Below are 24,927 nucleotides of genomic sequence, written 5' to 3'. Positions count from 1 at the left end.
TTCAGAATAATACAAAACGAGCTGCCCTTCTTTGAACTTTTTTGATGTTGTCTGTCAATCCGATCCGATGCAGATCCCATACTTCCGAATAATACAAAACGAGCTGCCCTTCTTTGAACTTTTTTGATGTTGTCTGTCAATCCGATCCGATGCAGATCCCATACTTCCGAATAATACAAAACGAGCTGCCCTTCTTTGAACTTTTTTGATGTTGTCTGTCAAATCTGATATGATGCAGATCCCATAAATTGCAACTGTACTATGTAGGAAGATGGACAACTGTAGTGCTGGCAGTCTAGTAGACCTGTTGCATCTTCTAAGTATTCTACCAAAAAAACAGATTCTTCGTTCACTTTCCTCTCACCGTTATCTGTGTAATCATTCCAGTTCAAGCTGTTCGTAATAGAAATCCCTAGGTATTTAGTTGAATTGACAACCTTCAAATTTCTACTAACCCTAGAGACAACACATTGAGTTGTAAGCACGCAAAATAGAAAACTGTTACACATTTAGCTTTTGGTCAAAGCCTTTTTCAGAAAAGCGCGCGCGCGCACTCACACACACACACACACACACACACACACACACACACACACACACACACACAAAGTACACCTCAGGCACACAAGATCACCATTAGCAATCTATCCTTTTTGCAATACTGTTGATATTCCAACATGGAGTTACCACTGTTTGCTCCAACCTTTTAAATTTCCCTGATTTTGTGTGCAAACAAAATTTAACTGATTCATTTTAGTACACACATGGATGGCCTCACAATTTCTACTGTTTAGAGTCAATTGGCAACTTTTGCACCACAAAGATATTTTGTCTACACCATTTTGCAATTGGTTTTGACCTTCTGATGACATTACAAGATGATAAATGACAGAATCATCTGCTAACAATCTAAGTCGGCTCCTCAGATTGTCTTCTAGATCAATGATATAGATTATGAACAGCAGCTGACCTATAAAATTTCCTTTGGGAATGTCAGATATCATTTCAGGTTTAGTCAATGACCTGGAAATTATTATGATCTGAGATGTTTCTAATAGGAAATTATGAATCCAGTTGAACAACTGACACAATGCTCTGTAGGCATGCAATCTCATTAGAAGTTGCTTGTGAGTAATGGTTTCGTAAGTCATCTGGAAATCTAAAACTATGGGATCAATTTGAGATCCCTTTTCGATATCTTGTAATAAAGAGCTAGTTGTGTTCAACAAGAATGATAATTTTCTGTATCCGTGCTGACTATTTGTCAATAGATCATTTTCTTCAAGGTACTTCATGATGTTCAAACACAGTATATGTTCCAAAATCCTACTGAAAATCTAAGCCAGTGATATGGGTCCATAACTCAGTGGATTACTTCTATTTCCTTTCTTGAGTATTGGTGTGGCCTGCACGACTTCCCAGCCTTTAAGTATGGATATTTTGCCGAGTGAGCAGTCATATATGATAGCTAAGTATGGACCTATAGTGTCAGCATACTTTGAAAGGAGCCTAACTGTTACAGGATCTGGACCAAACGTCTTGCCTTTACAAGTGACATGAGCTGCTTCACTACACTGAGGATATCTTCTAGTTATTCACTTTGGCAGTGTTCTTGATTAGAATTCTGGAACTTTTACTTCATCTTCTTTGGTGGAGGAATTTCAGAAAACCTTGTTTACTAAATTTGTTTTGTGACACTGCCATCATCAGTAACATAACCACTGCTATCATGCAGTGAAGGTACTGATTATGTTTCGCCTCTGATGGGATAGGATTCTTGTGATGGAATTCGAGTACGGCATGCTATGAGGGTGTATCAACAAATATTGCATGTGGGGCATGCACAGAGATACGACCCATGTGGCAAGGAGTTTTTGAGAATAGGTGTGGCAGGATGGACCCCGGTATGAAGATTGGCTGGGTGGCGGAATACAACTTTGTGATGGGTGGAAATGATTGGGGTCGGATACCATCAGTTGTCCGCCCCTGGTAGCTGGGTGGTCAGCGCGACGGAATGTCATACCTAATGGCCCGGGTTCGATTCCCAGCTGAGTTGGAGGAGGAGGGGAGGAGGAGACTAGTGTTTAACGTCCCGTCGACAACGAGGTCATTAGAGATGGAGCGCAAGCTCGGGTGAGGGAAGGATGGGGAAGGAAATCGGCCGTGCCCTTTCAAAGGAACCATCCCGGGGCTGAGTTGGAGATTTTCTCCACTCAGGAGCTGGGCGTTGTGTTGTCCTTATCATCATCATTTCACCCTCATCGACATGCAAGTCGCCGAAGTGGTGTCAACTCGACCTGCACCAGGCAAATGGTCTACCCGACGGGAGGCCCTAGCCACATGGCATTTCCATTACCCCTCAGTTCTGGGCATGATGATAAGTAGTTGAAGCTCTGGCAAATCCCAGCCTGGGGTTGCAATGGTACAATGGTTGGAGGAGGAGGAGGGGGCGGGGTGTTCTCCTTGACAGCTATTTGTGGTGGACTAGGTTTGGGTGCCTAATGCCTGTCTATGGAGATCTTAGTGAGACCCTCAGCATAGTGGGCAAGGAATTATCTGCCACTGTAGATTCATTGACCATGGGTGCCCAGACTGACACACTTTTTTGTGTGAAAATAGCACATTAAAAAACATGCATTCTTATCCTGTGTGCCTGCTGCCTCTTCCTCTGAAAGATAGCAACCAGTCCTGTTTATGTTCCAATCAACAACTCAGCACTTGAACTATTTGGTGAGCTGTAGCCTTGCATCATCTTGTTATAATATAGAAGGGAAGAATACAATAACTAGAGCCAAATGTCTGGGAATGTTTTATCTTGACAGTACGCATGTACTTCTCTACTTTGCTATACATGGAGTAATGACTATACCAGAAGTTTCAGTACAGGAGGTAAGCATTGATGTTCCAGTTGATGATGAAGTACCATATATTAGATCTACTATCTTCCTGCAAGTTACTTTTAGATCAAGGAATGAAGAGGTATTGAGAAACTCAGAAATTCTGCCCACATGATGTCTCTGCAATCAAGAATCTAGCATGCACAAACATTTTACAGATTTATTTTATATATCTGTACAAATACAACTGTCATACATATTTTGTCCAGTAACACTTTCTGCTAGGACAATTCATTAACATTTAAAATATTTCTTGTACAAACAGTAAAGCAGGCAAATAACATTTGATAAACAATGTCTCCAGTAACAAAACAATATACATATAAAAAAATTGTGCTCCTTAACATACATAACAAAGGATAAAATCCATGAGATAAATTTTAAAATTCACACAAAAAACTTAAAAATGTCTATCTACAAATATGAAAAACAAGTGTAAAAACAAACACAGAAGGAAAGAAATTATTTTCTATAAACAAGTGAGCATTTGCACTGTATAAGACCTTCCTGTCTGTATACACAGTTCATCTGTTGAATCGGAGGAAAGAAAATTGACAATATTGTCTTTCATGCATAACAAAGAATAACCATAGAAGTTAAATGAATATATCATTTTTGCTTCTGAACAACATAAGATAAAACTCAGTAGATGGAGCCATAATGTTACAGGTACCATGTTCCTGTATATATCGGGGCACAACCATGATTTATAATAGTGTGAAATGTATAGTTTATCGCCCAGAAACACTCTCGACACCTTTTTGTTCTGTTGTTGCCTCAAGATCACTCTCTTCAATGTCAAATTCTCTTTCCCAGTCATCATCATTACTTTCTGAAACAAAAATAGCAATGTTAAAATTGTGAATTCTTCATTAACTGGAGTTGTCTTGATGTGTGTTGAAATTATTTTTTTAAACAGCAGCTGAAAGCTAGGATGTATGGGATGAAAGGGGGAATGCGAACTTGCTCCACTTATTTTCCATGTATAAATTACACTACATCCAGGGAATATTTGTCAGTAATAACAGCCTTGTCTTTTACTGACAGCAGATCTGTCCTTGTACAAGGCTGTCCCATTTTTGTAGACTTCAGCCTGTTTTTGGACACACTGTGGTTATCCAGAAGTCTTAGTAGTATTTTCTTCTTCAATGAACTTTCGCCATAGTACTACACTCATCTTACATTTCAACACTCAACTGCAACATCTGTTTAGCCTTTACAGAAATCTTGTTAACAAAAGTTTTCTTGAAAGTTGAGAAAGCCTTGTACAAGTTTTATAAGTCCATGAAAAAGATATGCATTATAAAAATTATACAGTTTTGTTGGTGTTGGTGCAATCAGACAGAGTCCAAATGACATTAACATCTGCCAAGTTTAGAGTGTTAGACAGTATAGTCTATTCAGCAACTACACTGTGAATCTAACAAGTGGTGCCAGTTTGTTCCGTCCATTTGTTTCAAATAATAGACTGTTGGAAGCCAAGCCCATACAGAAAGAGGAGTTAAGGTAACAAATAAAATGCAATGTGACCATGTCAACAGATCTCTATCTCTAATGCGATAGGACTGCGCAAACTGGTGACAACAAAAGACAGAAGGTGAGTGTTGGCTGAGAGTCACTGGGAAAATACACACTATATACAAAAGGTACGAAGAGCTTCAACTCAAATACTGTGTACTTGCAAGTCACAAAAGGATATGACTATTGTGGCACAGTTACAACCTGGAGAAATCAAACAGTGAGAGAGGATGTTTTTAATGTAGAAGAAGTTGTGTTCATTAAAATTTGTGTGTTACAGATGACTGGTAAGTGTGAAGTGCACTGTGGTTTCACCAAAACAGCAACAACATTGAGGAATTTCACTTTTGAACAGTGACTGGGAAAAAAATAGAAGGTTATAGTTTGACATTCCATGGCCGCTGAGGTCATTTAAGACTGATCACGGGAATGGTGCAGGAAGTCAGCCTTTCATTCACTCATTCATTCAATGTCTGCCATTTGATCATATTATGATGGAGAACCCTCTGGGATTACTTGTTGTTGCTGTTGTCTTCAGAATGAAGACTGGTTGGATGCAGCTCTCCACACTAGAATATCTTGTGCAAGTATCTCAATCTTTGCATATCTAGGTTGTTTACTTAATTTCAACTTCACACAGTAAAATTAAATAAAAAAAACAGTTACTTTGGGGAAAAAAGAAAGGAAGGAATGAAACAAAAGGAACTGTGCTGCTTCCTCATTTCTATTAAATAGCCATTATTTGTCTCCCACCATTGTCCTCGCATAGCTGTATGACCAGACTGATATTTATCACACACCAACAGTTATCAATGTGCCACAAGAACAGAGGACAGTTTACAATGATAATATTTACTTCTCACGCAGTTAGGGGATATCTTAAATTCTTGAATGCATTCAATAAGATAATCTGTAAATAAAGTGTCTAATAAATTACAGGGTGGTTATAATTAAACTTTTGCTATTAATGCATTTAAATTCCAATGTGTTAATGTACTCAATGTCCATCCTCTCTCTTCTTTCCTGTGTTTCACTTACCCATTATTCCATCCTGGATTTTCAATTGTTTGATTTTGCCTAACAGCTTTTCTCAAATCCTGTAACCCAGTAATGTTTTCCTTTGTCACTATTTTCCAACACATCGCTATACTCAGCGTCTATCCTCTTTCCTGTTTTTCACTTGCCCATTATTCCATCCTGGATTTTCCATTGTTACATTTTAATTTTCACTTTTGTTAATTGAGTACCATTTTAATGTTCAATGTGATGACTATATGCAACAATGACATCCTGGAACTGCACTAGAGATTGCTCTACAACTGCCTGAAATATCTGAGATGGGATGTTTGCTATCTCCCTCGCTACGCTCATCTTCAGCCTTCAATATGTGTCAGTATCCCATTGATAAACCCTGTCCTTCAGGTAACCTCAGAGCCAGAAATCACATGTACTATTCAAAACTGGTGATCTTGGTGCCCAAGAAATTTGGAATGATCAACCAATGACTCAGTTTTCCGCTAATGTCTTATGGAGTGACTGAGTGACCTCAAGAACAATGTGAGGTGGAAATCCATCAAAACGGTATAGTCCGAAGCACCTCTCCCCCACAGAACAGGGGCCACATGATTGGGAAGCAGATCACAGTAATATGTGCTATTCAAGCTGCATGTCCATGTTCCTTGGGGTACGAATACCAGTAGTGGCACCTAATACTACTAATAACACAAACTGTGCAGCACTCAGTCTGAACATGATTTTTATAAAGTTGGGTACCCAACTGTAAATAGTTCCCCATCTACAATGGTTTAAGTTGCGAAAGTTTAATTATAACCACCAGGTACATGATTCTTTTTCTTTCGGATTTACAGAGATTCTCTGTTTATTCTTTTAGACCAGATATCAGACTACAGCAATGACCAGACAGGAAGGCAATCAACACATTTGTACCAGAATACATACTCCCACTCTGAACCTACACAAGACAGAAAATTTTACACATAAATTATTTTCCTGTACTGATTTATGGTTGCTTAAATCATAATTCATCTGAAACTGATTTTAGTAACGCACAATTTAAGAGGTAAATGTAGTACTGGGAAGTGTAAAAATTCCGTTACATCTGAGAAGGTCCCTCCAAGATGTTCGGTTATCTATTTGACAGTATTCCTACTGTTCACCTTTGCTGAGTGCATACTTTCTTTAGTTTAGCTGTATGGCTTCAGAAAATAATCCTGTAAGACAGCAGGGAGTGAAAGTATATGAAATAAACCAACATCCTGGTTTTCATGCCAACACTGGTATGTGTAAGTGCATAACATGTTGAACTGATCTTTTTGATTCCTGCGTTAACTGCATTTTAGCTTATTATTCAGCAGGACCTCAGGGAATTTTACATGTAATGTTTCATTTAGTGCACAAGTCAACTTATGACACTAGGTCATTTTAATTAATCTGAAAAGGAAGGAAGGAAGATAGGGTTTAACATCCTGTCAACACAGAGGTCATTAGAGACAGAGCACAAGCTCGGAATGTGGCAATGATAGGCAAGGAAATTTGCTGTGTCCTTTCAAAGAAACCATCCTCGCATTTGCCTGGAGTGGTTTAGTAAAATCAAGGAAAACCTAAATCTGTATGGCCGGATGTGGGTTTGAACAGTTTTCCTCCTGAATGGGAGTCCAGTGTGCTAACCACTGCACCACATCACTCAGTTTCATTACTCTGAACTCACGTAATATGGGTCCCTATAATATTAAGACTTAAAATGTTTACTATAAAGCAGTTGTAAACTTCATCAACTGTAATCTGAGCTGTGTACGGTACTGTTGTTGGCTTAAAATGGGGGAGGGGGGACCAAACTGCAAGGTCACAAGGGAAAGAAGGAAAGAAAGAAGATGTACAGCACAATAACAGGAGAAAGGAAGAACCAGGAGAACGACAGAAGGACAATCAACACTACTATGGACAAAACAGGAAAAGAAAACCACAGAGAGAAGCAAGAAACAGGTAGAAGGGGAAAAAACAAGAGAGCAGTGGCTGGCCGACCACGAGATTCAAAAGGAAAAGCCAGCCACTCTGTGACACATTAAAACATCCACCCTAAAAGCATTAGAGTGGAGAACACAAAGGGACAAAGGGCATGCACTAAAACTTATATAGAATGATAAAACCCACTGTCACGTGTAAAACGTAAAACTAAATTAGCCGATGACTCATTGCCAGCTAAAATTAATGGCAACGAGTCCGATAACAGAAGAGTCTGTCGCAGGGCAGCCAAAGGAGGACAGCTCACCAAGATATGGGCCACTGTCAGCCGGGCGCCGCACCAACACTGAGGTGGGTCATCACGGTGCAGGAGGTAGCCGTGTGTCACCCAAGTGTGGCCAATGTGGAGCCAGCAGAGAACCACAGAGTCCCTGCGAGAGGCCCGCATGGAGGACTCCCACAAATTCGTAGTCTCCTTAATGGCACGCAGTTTGTTGTGCATGCTGAGGTTATGCCACTTCGTCTCCCAAAGCCGCAAAACCTTGCGGTGTAGTACTGAATGCAGGTCAGTTGCAGAGAAGCTGATCTCCATAAGCGGTTTCCGCGTAGCCTGTATGGCCAGCCTGTAGGCAAGTTCGTTGCCTGGTATTCCGACGTGACCCAGGGTCCAGACAAACAACACCGAATGACCAGACCATTCCAGGGCATAGGTGGACTCCTGGATGGTTGCTACCAAAGGATGATGAGGGTAGCACTGGTTGATAGCTGGTAGGCTGCTCTAGGAGTCAGTACACAGAAGAAACAACTTCCCAGGGCACGAACAGATATAGCCACCAGCTCGGCAGCGAAAACACTGCAGCCATTGGTCAAGGAATGCTGCTCAATATGTCCTCCACAGACATACGCGAAGCCGACATGACCGTCAGTCATTGAGCTGTTGGTGTAAACTACTTCGTGGCCTCGGTGTATGTCAATAATCGAGAGGAAATGGCAGCAGAGAGCCGGGGGATTAACTGAGTCCTTTGGACCATGTGACAGGTCCAGGCGAAGCTGCGGCCTAGGTGTACACCATGGAGGTGTATGTGAATGGACCTCAAAGTATAGGTGGTAAAGGCAAGGACTCCAGTTCGGAAAGAAGGGATCGGACACAAACTGCAATTGGAAGCCCTGACCTTGGCGCTGACACGGGAGATGAACTGCTGTGGGTGGGATGCACTGGAGAACTACGAACGTGTGCAATGTAACTGGCGAGCAGTTGTGAACGCCTAACCTGCAATGGAGGGACTCCGGCCTCCAAAAGGACGCTGGTCACCAGACTTGTAGTAAAAGCTCCTGTCGGTAGGCGAATGCCCCAGTAGTGCACTGGGTTGAGTAAACACAATGCTGAGGGTGTCGCTGAACCATAAACCACACTCCCATAGTCAAGGCGGGATTGAACAAGGTCTCTGTAGAGTTGCAGCAGCATAGAGTGATCTGCACCCCAGTTGGTGTTGTTCAGGCAGTGGAGGGCATTGAGGTGCTGCCAGCACTTCCGCTTAAGCTGACGAAGGTGAGGAAGCCAAGTCAATCGGGGATCGAAAACCAGTCCTAAGAATCGATATGTCTCCACTACAGTTACTGGAGCATCATTAAGTTAAAGTTCTGGTTCTGGATGAATGGTACAATGCCGACAGAAGTGCATAACACAACGACTTTGCGGCAGAAAACTGTAAACCGTGAGCTAGAACCCATGACTGTGCCTTGTGGATGGCTCCCCATAGGCGCCGCTCAGCAACGCCAGTACTGGTGGAGCAGTACGAAATGCAGAAGTCATCTGCATACAGAGAATGTGAGACGGTTGGCCCTACAGATGCTGCTAGACCATTAATGGCCACTAAAAATAGACAGACATTCGTGCAGAGCCCTGCAGCACCCCATTCTCCTGGATATGGGGGGGAGGGGGGGGGGTGGAACTATGGGAGGCACCAACTTGGACACACAAAGAACGAAGCGACACTCATATAATGTGGCAAGGATATGATGTTGCCAGGTGGTGTCATACGCTTTTCGTAAATCAAAAAAAGACGGCAACAAGGTGTTTGCATCTGGAAAAGGCTGTTCGGATGGCAGACTCGAGGGACACAAGATTATCAGTGGTAGAGCGTCCCTGGCACAAGCCGCTGTGTACAGTACTGAAGCAAATGATAGAGGGAAGATTTTGGAAAAGAATAATGAAACACACATTGTATTTGGAGAGTTGAAGGCTTCTGACAATGTAGAAAAAGGAAAGTTTTTTCCATTCTTAGTGGGGTATCAACTACAGGAATAAAATATCTGTGCATTCTCTTTACGAGAAACAAGTGTGGGTGTTCAGTACTGACAGATGGTACCAGAGGCCAAACATGGGATTGGTACAAGGCAGGGTTGTGACCACCGATATTTAATTTGTATATTGAGGAGGCAGTGGGAAAAGGAAAGGACTGTCTCAGTATACGAATCGTCTGTCACAGACACAAAATTGATTTGCTGCAGTTGACTAATGGTCACCAAATACAAACAGGAATAGAGTCAGTTGCTTACTGAAATGGAAGCTGATTGGTTGCTATAATAAGTATGTTAAAAAAGGACGAGGGAGGTGCTCTTGAAGAGGTGGACAAATTTTGCTATTAGGCTGTGACTGAAAGAGACAGCATGTACCTGCACGTGAAACAGCAAAGTTTGTCTCATGAGCTATTATATGATCCAACATCTACCAAAAAGCAGGTAGTACAATGAAACCATTCTTTTATGGAAGAAATAGAAATTGGGGTGGCTAAAAAGTAACGTTGTCAGTTCAAGACTACAATTTTATCAGAATGAATGTGCAGATAAGTACAATAAGTTAAGCAAGACGGATGACAATCAGAAAATTATTTCTTCAGTCAAATATAACGTTCATACAAACGGCACAGCTGTCTATTAAAACTACTGTTGTTGTTGTTGTGGTCTTCAGTCCTGAGACTGGTTTGATGCAGCTCTCCATGCTAATCTATCCTGTGCAAGTTTCTTCACCTCCCAGTACCTACTGCAACCTACATCCTTCTAAATCTGCTTAGTGTATTCATCTCTTGGTCTCCCTCTACGATTTTTACCCTCCACGCTGCCCTCCAATGCTAAATTTGTGATCCCTTGATGCCTCTAAACATGTCCTACCAACCGGTCCCTTCTTCTTGTCAAGTTGTGCCACAAACTCCTCTTCTCCTCTATTCTATTCAATACTTCCTCATTAGTTATGTGATCTACCCACCTAATCTTCAGCATTCTTCTGTAGCACCACATTTTGAAAGCTTCTATTCTCTTCTTGTCCAAACTATTTATTGTCCATGTTTCACTTCCATACATGGCTACACTCCATAAAAATACTTTCAGAAACGACTTCCTGACACAAATCTATACTCGATGTTAACAAATTTCTCTTCTTCAGAAACGCTTTCCTTGCCATTGCCAGTCTACATTTCATATCCTCTCTACTTCGACCATCATCAGTTATTTTGCTCCCCAAATAGGAAAACTCCTTTACTACTTTAAGTGTCTCATTTCGTAATCTAATTCCCTCAGCATCACCCGACTTAATTCGACTACATTCCACTATCCTTGTTTTGCTTTTGTTGATGTTCATCTTATATCCTCCTTTCAAGACACTGTCCATTCCATTCAACTACTCTTCCAAGTCCTTTGCTGTCTCTGACAGAATTACAATGTCATCGGCGAACCTCAAAGTTTTTATTTCTTCTCCCTGGATTTTAATACCTACTCCAAATTTTTCTTTCGTTTCCTTTACTGCCTGCTCAATACACAGATTGAATAACATCGGGGAGAGGCTACAACCCTGTCTCACTCCCTTCCCAACCACTGCTCCCCTTTCATGCCCCTCGACTCTTATAACTGCTCAAATGGTTTCTGTACAAATTGTAAATAGCCTTTCGCTCCCTGTATTTTACCCCTGCCACCCCCAGAATTTGAAAGAGAGTATTCCAGTCAACATTGTCAAAAGCTTTCTCTAAGTCTACAAATGCTAGAAACGTAGGTTTGCCTTTCCTTAATCTTTATTCTAAGATAAGTCGTAGGGTCAGTATTGCCTCACGTGTTCCAACATTTCTACAGAATCCAAACTGATCTTCCCCGAGGTCAGCTTCTACCAGTTTTTCCATTCGTTTGTAAATAATTCGTGTTAGTATTTTGCAGCTGTGACTTACTAAACTGATAGTTCGGTAATTTTCACATTTGTCAACTCCTGCTTTCTTTGGGATTGGAATTATTACATTCTTCTTGAAGTCTGAGGGTATTGCGCCTGTCTCGTACATCTTGCTCACCAGATGGTAGAGTTTTGTCATGACTGGCTCTCCCAATGCCGTCAGTAGTTCTAATGGAATGTTGTCTACTCCCGGGGCCTTGTTTCGACTCAGGTCTTTCAGTGCTCTGTCAAACTCTTCACATAATATTGTCCTCAAGTACATCGCCCTTGTATAGACCCTCTATATACTCCTTCCACCTTTCTGCTTTCCCCTTTTTGCTTAGAACTGGGTTTCCATCTGAGCTCTTGATATTCATGCAAGTGGCTCTCTTTCCTCCAAAGGTATCTTTAATTTTCCTGTAGGCAGTATCTATCTTACCCCTAGTGAGATAAGCCTCCACATCCTTACATTTGTCCTCTAGCCATGCCTGCTTAGCCATTTTGCACTTTCTGTCGATCTCATTTTTGAGACGTTTGTATTCCTTTTTGCCTGCTTCATTTACTGCATTTTTATATTTTCTCCTTTCATCAATTAAATTCAATATTTCTGCTGTTACCCAAGGATTTCTACTAGCCCTTGTCTTTTTACCTACCTGATCCTCTGCTGCCTTCACTACTTCATCCCTCATAGCTACCCATTCTTCTTCTACTGTAGTTCTTTCCCCCATTCCTATCAATTGTTCCCTTATACTCTCCCTGAAACTCTGTACAACCTCTGGTTTAGTCAGTTTATCCAGGTCCCATCTCCTTAAATTCCCACCTTTTTGCAATTTCTTCAGTTTTAAACTACAGTTCATAACCAATAGATTGTGGTCAGAGTCCACATCTGCCCCTGGAAATGTCTTACAATTTAAAACCTGGTTCCTAAATCTCTGTCTTACCATTATATAATCTATCTGATACCTTTTAGTATCTCCAGGGTTCTTCCATGTATACAACCTTCTTTCATGATTCTTGAACCAAGTGTTGGTTATGATTAAGTTACGCTCTGCACAAAATTCTACCAGGCGGCTTCCTCTTTCATTTCTCTCCCCCAATCCATATTCACCTACTATGTTTCCTTCTCTCCCTTTTCCTACTCTTCAATTCCAGTCACCCATGACTATTAAATTTTCACCTCCCTTCACTACCTGAATAATTTCTTTTATCTCATCATACATTTTATCAATTTCTTCATCGTCTGCAGAGCTAGTTGGCATATAAACTTGTTATACTGTAGTAGGCGTGGGCTTCGTGTCTATCTTGGCCACAATAATGCATTCACTATGCTGTTTGTAGTAGCTTACTCATACTCCTATTTTTTTATTCATTATTAAACCTACTCCTGCATTACCTCTATTTGATTTTGTAATTATAACCCAGTATTCACCTGACCATAAGTCTTGTTCCTCCTGCCACCAAACTTCACTAATTCCCACTATAACTTTAACCTACCCATTTCCCTTTTTAAATTTTCTAACCTACCTGCCCGATTACGGGATCTGACATTCCACGCTCCGATATGTAGAATGTCAGTTTTCTTTCTCCTGATAACGACGTCCTCCTGAGTAGTCCCCGCTCGGAGACCCGAATGGGGGACTATTTTACCTCCGGAATATTTTACCCAAGAGGACGCCATCATCATTTAACCATACAGTAAAGCTGCATGCCCTCGTGAAAAATTACGGCTGTAGTTTCCCCTTGCCTTCAGCCGTTCGCAGTACCACAACAGCAACGTCGTTTTGGTTAATGTTACAAGGCCAGATCAGTCAATCATCCAGACTGTTGCCCTTGCAACTACTATCTAATGCAAATAATCTGCACATGCAAAAATGTTACCTCATACTTCATTACTGTGTTGAACATCGTGGGCTGCAGTAAGCTGGGTTAACAGCATAAAGCATGGCGTAATCCAGCAATGGGAACCAAAAGTTGACAATAAAAAATTTGGTTGTGATTTTACATGTCAAATTAATTTGTGCATATACTTCAACAACAAGCATATGTATCCTAAGTCGTAAGTGATACCATGATTTTTTACTCTCTTTAAGATATGTTATTACAATAAATAGTTTCAGAATCAATGAAAGACAAACTGATACAGTAACTAGTAGTTTCACATGATAATGGTAAAAAAGAAAGGTCTATGTGAATTTTACACGTGTGCCTTAAGAATAACAACAGGACTTATACTTGCATACTCAGCTTTCTTAACATTTCTCTGAGGTCAGTATGAAGTACTTGTCAGACATTTTATATATTTGCAGGAGCAATTAAATGGGTTAAGTTCTTAAAATATACTTTCACCATGACCTCTTCCAGGCGAACGGGTCTGTCTTTCATGCTGTCAATAAAAATGGAGAGATCTACAAGGCAAACATCAGGCCATCCAGAGAAAGAGGAAGGTGAAGGAGAAAGAAGTGTGATTCTACAGCCTTTATTCCATATGTGGGAAATGTTTCTTCAGAAATTGTCAGAACAATGAAGAAGCATAAAGTGAATGTGATCTTCTGCCAGCTGGCTAAGACAGCAGCTCTTCACAGATCTGTGAAAACTGACCTGGTTTTGCGAAGATGGGTGTTCAAGAAATTCTTTCTTAGACTGGTAAAAGTTATACAGGGCTAACAAATCCAACAAACTGGAAGTGACTGCACTTCACACTTCCACTGGGCATTCCATGGATCACAAGAAAGTCAAGATACTGGTCACAGCCTCATCCTATTCGCATTCAGTGGTCATGGAAGCTGTAGAAATACATTTGGCGGACCATCTGCTCAACAATGATAACAGGGTTTCTGGCCCCACAATTGGTGGAAGTCATTCATTCCAGACCTCTACTGTCAGAGGAATTATTTTTCTAGGTCTTGAATACCTCGAATTCTAGCACTGTCACACATTTCAATCATGAATCACATAATTAGTGAGCACTTTGCATTTGCTGACTTGGTGCTTGCTTTATTTTATTCTTCGATACACAAATTTTATCTGTGACTGCCACTACTGTGTCGGCTGTCTTATATGTAAAGCAGGCATATTTTACTCTGCAGTATACCACTGCATCACGTAGTTTTAATTCAGTCATTGATTTGTGTTGAAGACTGCTTTGTGGTTAATATCTGAAATATCAGAAGATGAAATATCGCTGTCTCAGATGTATGCCTGAAAGATGATTGAATATTCTAGCTGCTGGGAAAAGTACAAGATATACAATGCACTACCTCTGATCCCATCATCACTCCAAAATCATTGGACTGTCAAATTGTCTTTTGGGAGTTTAGACAGAGTAATACTAAGAGGCGAGAACAGAACTGTATAGGGGATGCTGTACAATCTGGAATCAACCAGGATGGCAATTAAAATTGTTACGTGTAGGTGAGTATTCTGGTGAAGGAGAACAACACATCTAGACTAAAGGCAACTATAATGGCTTTTTACAACTGGTTTCAGGCCCTCATTTTCACACTGCACTGTGCTCAACTGTACCTGACACTACACAGATTTACTCCTCTCCTGATACTGCTTGTAAATATAACAACTCTTAACACAGCAGAGGAGGTCTTAGCAGTGGAGGGGTGAGGCATGACCATTTCCTTGGGCTGGTAAAGTGTGTTCAGTCACTCTGAAGAGTGTGTTTGTTTGTGGCTAAAATTGATTAACCCAGTTTCCTTTTACCCTGTGTCATGAAGTAATTTCTTTCAGGATTTTATATCATAAAGGTTGTGAACGTCACTGTGCACATTAACCTCGGATTGTCATTCAACATCCCAAAATTAATGAAGTGCCCAGTTTTCAGTACTTGACATCTTCCATCACAGTAGAAAGAGTGAATATGCTAATATAACTCTCTGGGGGGTGGGGGGTGGGGGGAGGGGGGGCTGTTGCTATAGAACTAGTTTAGTTTTCACATATTATGGCATCAACACACTCTCGCAGTCTGCTTAGGAATGACCATGCTGGGATGGCCAGAGTGTTTCTAATCAAAGAAATATATGTGACAGTTTAAAATACATCTATCAACATTGTATGCTTTTATTTTGCACGTTCAGTTGTCAACATGTCTTCATAACATTCTTATATGAATAATTTAAGGTTTTACAACTTACGACTACAAAAGACTTACAAATGCTTATTCTTCTATGGCAACCACAGGTAGAGCTTTCATAATCTTATATCACTTGACCTTCCCAATGCACAGACTGTTACATCTGTTCGTAAATGTCAATACCTTCTCAAAGCATGTATCTTTTCTCTGTAGTAATTTGAAATACCTGGCACGTTCACTTCATGTAATATTGTGAATTTCCCGTTACTTATTACAAAATTCTCACAATAAAAGTTTAGCAGTAACAATTATCAATAAAAGTACTGCAAAAACTCATTTACTATGACAGATAACTTGTTCTCATGATATATGACCCTCCATGAATAACATTCAAGATATTACCACCACTGAAGATGTTTGATATTAATTAAGTGTATGTAACATGTAGCATCTGCTTTGTCCCATCATACAACCTACATCTTGCTATACATACAGCTCCTCTAGTTCTAGAATCAGCATCTGAGATATGGTTATTCAATTTATAGTTCACGTTATAACTACGATACACATTACTGTCTTTCATCTTGTTCAACAGTATGATGAGAACTTATTAATTACTTGTCTTTTTTTTTTAATTTGACCAACTAATTTGATATTTGTATCACTAATTCAACTCAACAGAGACAACAATGATCAAGGAAGGAGATCCTATATCAAATGGCCAAAAGTTTATTTGATTACACACAGATACTATAATAAAGTCATCATATTCTATTAAAGGTGCTCACAGACATCAAGCAATAGCTTTTCTGACATAATTCACATCACAAATAATATTTTCCTATGATACACACATTTGCAAATACTACATTTTTGCTCAAATCTGATGAATACTAACAATAAAGAGCCAAAGACCGAGGGTGAACCCAGGCATTCAAAATGTGTCAAGATTACCTGAAATATATAGTGTCACCTTGAAAGTTAGGGATATCACTGTCACATGGTCACAGTCCAACAACTTATTTCCCAAATCAGGATAACTAAATATTTCCAAATTGAATACATTTTAATTTATGTTTTCCACCATTTCAGGCTTTTTTCTTTGCATGCATATTTTCACTACATAAGTTCTAAAAAATTATATGCACATTGCAATTGATGATTTTACATTTCTGTTTTTGTGCCTTGTGTGTTTTGTAGCATTTGTGTAACAGAAAAATACTAAACTTATGTGAAAGAGAAAAAAATAAAGTGATTCAATGATTATACAGGATTTTAAAATAAAAATTTATTTTCAAGTATTGTTCTATTTACATAACAGCACTTAACTTCAGAAACATGAAATATAATTAAGTGTCAGATTAAAAAAAAGTTTTATAGTGCAATAAAATAACTGGACTAGAAAATATTTGCTAGTGAAAAATACAAAGCTTGAAACTAAAAAAGAATTCTTGAAATTCATAAACAATACTAATTACAGTTACATTTACCCATTCTTTTTCATTCAACTGCCTCTCTAGAAGCAAAACCAGTGATTCTGTATGGCAGCCAACTGTCTGTTAGTGTCATGCCACCATCACTTCGGGTAGCTTGTTCTTATGCATGCAAAACATAGTGACACAAACAGCAATTCAGTTTTCACTCTTGACAGCGAAATAAAACACCAGAAGAAACATGCAGCATTATTAAAGTTATTATGCAAAATTATGAAAGTAAAACATCTTAAACAAAGAAAGCAAACAGACTACCACATCATATTTAAAATAGTAGCAACCATCAAGTCAAACAATTTTCACCTCAAAGTTGAATCACAGGAATGTCAGTTGGAATTAATATACCTCACAGGCTGTAAGGAACACTCTTCTTCCTCCTTTTGTCGACAAAAAATGCAAATCTACTACAAGCTACTGTACCAAAAACTTTAAATGGGTAAAAAACATAAAAGCAATTGTTGAGATACAAACACTGGAACCAGTAAAGATATTCCACTCATTTTATACTGGAGGCATTGAACAGTGGATAGGAACATAAACAAGAATGAGAAAATAGTAGCCTGAATAAGACTTGGTGCCACAGATGGGAATGGATGGTGGAAGGGCGAAGAGTTAGAGCATTTTCTTCACTTGCAGTAACTCTTTCAGTCTTGACTTTTATTTTAATTTTTGAATCCCAATTTTTTTTCCTATATTTGATGTCTTATCTCAGAAAAAACTGTGCACAACCATCTCCTTCCTTCAGGATCGAGCTCTTTAATTAAAGTGTGCCTTCAATCTGTCTCTTCCAGTTCTTCCTAGTTATCAGTGAAAATACATAAGGAGTTTGAAGGTTTTAGGGGTGCTTTATTGGACTCAAATATCCAACAACCCAAACAATAGAACTTCTTTGAGCAAGTATACGGGAAACTTTCGGAAGAGTAATAATTTTGTTGTTGCACCAATACTGCCACATGTGCCCAGAACCTAGTCGCACAAAATATTTGTCAGCTCTGAAACTGAAAAATGAAATCTAGGCTTCAATGTCCTGTTGAGTTTGTGGTCACAGAAGATTAAGTACAATCCTCTGACTGTAAATGTATGGAGCAGATAACTGGCTGAAGCCTGTTTGAAGAAACTATTCATCTGAAATTACTCGGGGAAACCATGGAAAACCTAACTCAGGATGGCCATACACAGATTTGAACATGGCTCTTCCAATATACGAGTACAGTGTCTTAACAACTATGACACTTCATTTGGTAGCAAAAAACTGTAATTTATTTATGGTAAATCATAGCTGATGTTAGCATGGAAGATGAAATGTGAAAGAAATTTTAGACTTCATGTATGTTGCAACAAAAGGCTCTGTCTGTTCGAGAAAACTGCCTCACAGTCACAGGCACAAATAATACATGAGAGGACTGTACAAGGCTTGAGGGAGAAGGGGGAAGGGGGGGGGGGGGGGAGGAGAAAAGATTTGTTTCACTTTGGGTTCAACAGACACAATTTTTTGTTACTGTGTTGGCATGCTTGGCTCGAAATACATTTTGACTTGGCGACCCTACTGGATGTTTGCTTTTCCAGTCAACTGTCAAAAAGATAGCATTTGTTTTGGCATGCTCACTGATATCTAGTCTGTAGACTTGATGGAACAAATAATTTGCATTCAATTTAATTTAAGAAGAGCATAAAACTGCACCACTACACCAAAAACATTCAATGTTACTTTAGTAAATATTGTGTGGACCAAATAATAATTTACAAATGTTTCCAAGAAGTCAGAGAAGATGCTGAAAATAATGAGAGCTTTCAACATCCCAGCACATTAGGAAACAATGAAAACCTCAAAAAATGAAGAACATGATTACTGAGTTGAAAGGTTCTCAAGCATCGTGAAAACTGTGCAATGTTCTACAAGGGAGGTGCTCATCATCTTCAGGTGTGACAGTAGGGAGTTGCAGCGTCTCACCAAGCTGTACAGTTGTTTACCAGAAAAGAGCAGGTAGCAAGACATGAGGCTAAGGTGCCAGCGTAGGGAACATACAAATCCAGATCACCCAGCTGCAGAAATGAGCTGCAGCCTTTGCATGCATGACACAGGAAAGCCCAGCTGCAATCTGCAGACCCCACTGTAAACATGTGGGCAAGGTGTTGGTATCTAGGCCAGCTGCCCCAGCTTTCAACCCCTTTGGTGCGATCTCATTGAATTCATTGCTCTGCGACTGATATGTCTCGGTGCCAAATCATTACATAGATGTTGCTGATGCTGTCCACATTTTGTGTCACTCATGCCAGGCAATTATTTTTAGATGTGTTGAGCATACAACTTGGCAGCAAAATTTGTGCTGAGACTCTTGAATTTTGACCAAATGAATGTCAAGCTGCAGTTACTGAATCAACAAATGCTCAAATGAGAAGTAACTGGTGATGAACGTAATTTCAGAACCAAGACACAATCATCCCCACGTAAGCTTCCTACTGGCCTAAGATTGGAAGAATAAAGGGGGGGGGGGGGGGAGGGAGCATTTGTAAGTTTGATCCTTTACAAAGGGCAAGCTTACTATGTTCTTTGATTTTAATGGTGTAGAGATTAGTTTTGCCACTATGTCACACAGCGAATAGAGAACACAACATGGAACTTTTATTGCATTTGCATGAAAGTTTCCAAGGAAAATTCCTGGGTTTGCGTGAAACAAATCATGGCAACTGCACCACGACAGTGTTCCAGATCACACTTTAATGTTTGTTCATAATTTTTCTTTTCCTTTCTTCTTACAAAAACAACTTTATAATGCCTCAGCACCAGTATTCAATAAACAAACACATGTGACTTCATCCTAATACTGGAGCCAAAAAGAAGTGCAACAATGTTCCGTAAGTGTTTCAAAGATTGGAAAAGGCATTGGTATAAATACATATAATCTCACGGGGAGTACTCTTAAGGCAACAACACTAATATTGAGCAATAAATAATGATTTTTGATGGAAACAAAAATTCTGCAGATATTTTGTTCAAATTTTATGTGCGTGATGACAAGATCAGTAAATTCTCCTTAAACACTAGTTGCAAAGCCTAGAGAAACACTTCAAAGCTTAGGCGTAACACGATTCAGCAAGACATACAAAAAAGGACATTAATATCACCAGTCACTGATAAAACATCTGCTTGTTGGATGTTTGTTGCTAAAGGAACAACCCCAAAGCGTGTAAACTACATGCCTCCTGTCTTCACACCAAACCTTTCACTCACAACAAGGATGAGGTGGTGAACAGAAAACATATCAGAATTTAAGAAGCTGAAACACAAAGGAAAAGACAGAGATCACTGAGCATGGCTTTTTTTAGAACACTAAAGTGTCTACTACCATATTTTACAGACTATAAAAGGCACTTTTTTCCTCGAAAAATTGCCTTCAAAATTCAGGTGCATCTCATACTCAAAATTAATGTAAAAATGTCCAGTGTTCAATTTAAAATTTCCATCAGTCTTAAAAGTGGTCATATATTCCATGCCACAGGAAGCCTCTTTCTATCTGACAACACTGGATTCAACTGGCAGCAGCAGTGCACCAGCGTGACGCGGGGATTCACAAGTTTGCTAACACTGTTACCCTCCCGAACAGCCAACGCAAACCCAGTACACTGCCTAGCCTATGATGCATCATTGCAGTCTACGGTCCCGGTGAACCTAGATTGTAAGTGATTTGTGTTATCGTTAACAGAATAATATTTTTGTTAGTAGCCAGCTTTGAAATGGAAAAAAGTAAAAGGTATTCATAGGATGCAGGCTATAAATAAAAAGTTACAGTATATGCAGAAGAATATCGAAACGGAGCAGCTGAATGGCATTTTGGCCCTCTATCAACAGAAAAAACCATTTGCGACTGGCAGGCTACTGAAGAAGAACTGAAAAAAATGAGGAAGACTAAATGTGCAAATAGAGGACTGAATGCAAAATGGCCAAAACTGGAAGATGACATATTAAAACAGATTCAGGGACGCCATCAAAATGGCAGTGGAATTAACACAAAAATTATTCAAATACACACTCTTCAGCTATTGCAACAGATTTATGAAGCATGATGGACTTAGCATGCAAACTAAAACCAAAATATCTCAAAAAATGCCACAAGAGTATGAAGAGGAAATATTGTCTTTCCAATGTCTTATTATTCAACATTGAAAGAAAACTAATGTTGAACTATGCCAAATAGCGAACATGGATAAAACTCCTGTGACATTGGATGTGCTGAGTAACAGATCTATTGACACGAAAGGCACTAAAATTGTAACTATAAAAACAAATGGACACGAAAAAATTAACTACACTGTTGTACTTTAATGCTGTGCTGATGGTACTAAACTTAATTCAATGATCATTTTCAAGCACAAAACAATGTCAAAACCTTCAGAAATTTCGCCAGCTGGTGGTGTTCATGTACGTGGCAAGAGCTGCATGGACGACGCTGGTATGCAATTATAGATGAACAGAATGTGGGAGAGAATTAAAGATGCGTTACTGAAGAAGAGTTCTATTTCTGGGCAAGATCAGTTTCTTGGCCATTTGAATAATTCGGTGAAAGAGAAGCTGGGACAGGGAAATACAGAACTTGCTGTTATTTTGTGAGAATTTCACAACTGCGACCTCTTCATGTCTCGATAAATAAATCATAAGTGTATACAAGAGAGGACTGGAAAAAAATGGGTGACGGATGAAACCCAACATGAATTCATGCCTAAAAGGAGGTGTAAAATGACCTACAATCAAACAAGTGTCTCAGTGACAAAATAGTCATGGCCTAGTGTGAGAGAAGACATTATTATTAAATATTTCAAAAGTGTGGCAGTGGCAGTGAAAACCATCTCACATATGAAAAGGACGATGATGATGATGGTGGTGATAATGACGACGACAAAGAAGAAGAAGAAGAATAAGAAGAAGAAGAAAGTCCAGATGACGACTTTCAGGGATTTTAAAGGTCAGTTCAGTTTTATAAACTGAGATTATTTTTTTAAATCTGACTTTGCAATCTAATAATAAAGATGGTAAAAATGTTATTTTTTTTTTGAATAACTGCCAAAAAATCGTGGTACGTCTTATACCCCATAGCGTCTTGCAGCGTGCAAAATAAGGTATAGCATGAATTTAATGTTACAGAAGAAAGGAAGGAAGATTAGGGTTTAACGTCCCATCGACAATGAGCTCATTAGAGACAGAGTACAAGCTCAGATTAGGGAAGGACAGGAAGTGAAACTGGCCACATCCTTTCAAAGGAACCATCCTGGCATTTTCTTTAAGCACTTTCAGGAAACCACTGAACACCTAAACCTCATTTGCTGGACTGGAATTTGAACCAGTCTCCCTGTGGGTCCACAGTCTTACTGCTGTGCCACCTCACTCAGCATCTCGGGTTCAGGACCTCCACTACAAGGTAAGAGCTTACCTTCAATCATTCCACTGTTTGTATTCAAGTATTTCCATTACTGCAACAACTGTTAAGATAAATAATAACACTTATCAGTCTACACACCTTTGTCACCAGAGCAAGATGAAGTATGACCACTTGGAGAATATCCAACTACAACCATGTCCTTTTTCTCTCTAGTTTGCAACATTCCAATACAGTCCTTTTCTAATGAATCAATATCATCTGAGTCTTTGTCGCAGTATCCTCTCTTGATGTCATCTGTTGTTTCAACAATGTCAACATCTGCCCCTTTTAAAGATGAGCTTGGAAGTACCAAACTGCCATTTATATCTGAGTAGTGATTGAATTTAAAACTGGAATCTAGCAAGGTCTCCTGATCCTGTTTCAGTCTTTTTTCTTCACACTCTTTTTCATATTCTTGTAATATGCGTATCTGCTCCTCTTCTGAAAGCTCTATGTTGGGTCCAAAGTCTTGTTCTGTAAGAAGTCCAGTGAAAGCATTGTTGTGAAGAACTAATTCAAATTAAATGATGCCATTAATACACTTATTTCAGTCATAATTACAAAAAGTTGATACAGTCTGACAAAAGCATTAATTTACTAGAAATTAACATTAATAATACTAATATTTATTACAAACTCTGATGAGCCTTAGAAAAATTTACATTGATTTATGACTAGATTCTACTAAAATGAGCTATAGTTGGCTTCCTGCACATCATACTTCATTCATTAGCAAGCAACAACAAAGCAGTGAAAATAATATAAATCTACTAGTTCTTACACTACACATTGTGTCTAATTGAGTGTTTGTTAGTTTCAAGCTCCATGGATCATTTGCTCGATAAATCATAAGGATGTGGAATGAGTCATTTTACATTCATATCACAAATTTATATGTAAATATGGCTACATGTTGAATGTGTGGCTTCGACAAGTATGAACTACACACCTCCGCCATCGCAAGTTCTTTGACGTTGAACCTAACGGCCCATGCCACTTGCTTGTTCAGTTTGCTGTATGATTCGTTGTAACAGGATGTCTGTATGAAACATACTGAGTATTACAGAAATGAGTGTGTTTCCTTGGGCTACAACCCAACAGAAATCCCATAGTGATAAACCTGAGCAAGAATTCGCACGCCATTTCCTCGTAGTGCAAGTATTTTTGCATCTAGCGCACCAGCTTTGTTTATGCCTTAATTCGTTCTGCTTGGCCATGTATCCTGCTGTGCAGCACATGAATATCGAAGCTCCTGCACCTACAACGGGACATTTCATCACTTCACCACCATTTGGATTCTACAAAACATTTCCTGCAGTCTCATTGCCTCTACACTTTCACCATTTGACAGTGCAACAAGTGACTGCAGACTCAGGTTTTGCCTCTGCAGTGAGTGTGCAGTGACACATGCATTTCAAAAATGATAATGAGGAGAGCAATGTTCCTGCATTTCATCATGCTGATGTGGATTCTGCATTTCATGCACAAACTATGTATCAGACGCCGGGCAACCGTTACAACAGTGCCGTGTACAACCTCGCCTTTGTTAGGACAGATCACATGTACCGATTGGCTCCTGAAGCACCTAAGTGCTTTGCCACTTCATTGGTTTACAGAGTGGATAACGCCAAGTGTACATCACAAACATTTCCAGGCCCGTTTCTGTCCCCAGTGACCATTCGGCCCCTCAGTGCACTTTAAGGGCCTTCACCTGATGTGAACAATGTGCTGGGCAGAGGGTTCCATGAACCACCTTCAAGCTGTCTCTCTACCATTCCACTCTTGAACGGCACACGGAAAAAACGAGAACTTAAATTTTTCGGTGCGAGCCCTGAGTCCTCTTATTTTATCGTGATGATCATTTGTCCCTATGTAGGTGGGTGCCAACAGAATGTTTTCACAATCGGAGGAGAAAACTGGTGATTGAAATTTCATGAGAAGATCCTGTCACAAAGAAAAATGCCTTTATTTTAATGACTGCCACTCCAATTCACGTATCACGTCTGTGGCACTATCTTCCCTATTTCGCGATAACACAAAATGAGCCGTCCTTCTTGTGAACTATTTCAATATCATCCGTCGGTCCCACCTGATATGGATCCCACAGCGCACAGTAATACCCCAGAATAGGGCAGACAAGTGTGGTGTAAGCAGTCTCTTTAGTAGATGTGTTGCTCCTTCTAAGTGTTCTTACAATGAATCGCAGTCTTTGATTTGCTCTACCCACAACATTATCTATGTGATTGTTCCAACTTAGGTTATTTGTAATTGTAATCCCTAAGTATTTAGTTGAATTTACATCCTTCAGACTTGTGTGACTTACCGCATAATCGAAATTTAGCAGATTTCT

The 24,927-nt window shown here is 39.6% G+C and overlaps 1 protein-coding gene across 1 annotated transcript in view; it reads right to left on the bottom strand.

Annotated features, from left to right (window-relative positions):
• Nucleotides 1-3,145: 3,145 nt before the first annotated feature.
• Nucleotides 3,146-24,927, bottom strand: part of LOC124802420 (BSD domain-containing protein 1-like) — a 79,424-nt gene continuing 57,642 nt past the window's right edge. The window contains exons 8-9 of the mRNA XM_047263185.1: nucleotides 22,677-23,051; nucleotides 3,146-3,729 (exon numbers count right to left, since the gene is read on the bottom strand). Of these exons, the coding sequence (XP_047119141.1) occupies nucleotides 3,629-3,729; nucleotides 22,677-23,051 (476 nt within the window). The 3' untranslated portion in view covers nucleotides 3,146-3,628. The remainder of the gene's footprint in view (nucleotides 3,730-22,676; nucleotides 23,052-24,927) is intronic.

Source organism: Schistocerca piceifrons, chromosome 6 (genome assembly GCF_021461385.2).
Source record: "Schistocerca piceifrons isolate TAMUIC-IGC-003096 chromosome 6, iqSchPice1.1, whole genome shotgun sequence".
NCBI classification, from domain to species: Eukaryota; Metazoa; Arthropoda; class Insecta; order Orthoptera; family Acrididae; genus Schistocerca; species Schistocerca piceifrons.
Note: the sequence above shows the minus strand (reverse complement) of the source record. Positions and strands in the feature narration are given on the sequence as shown.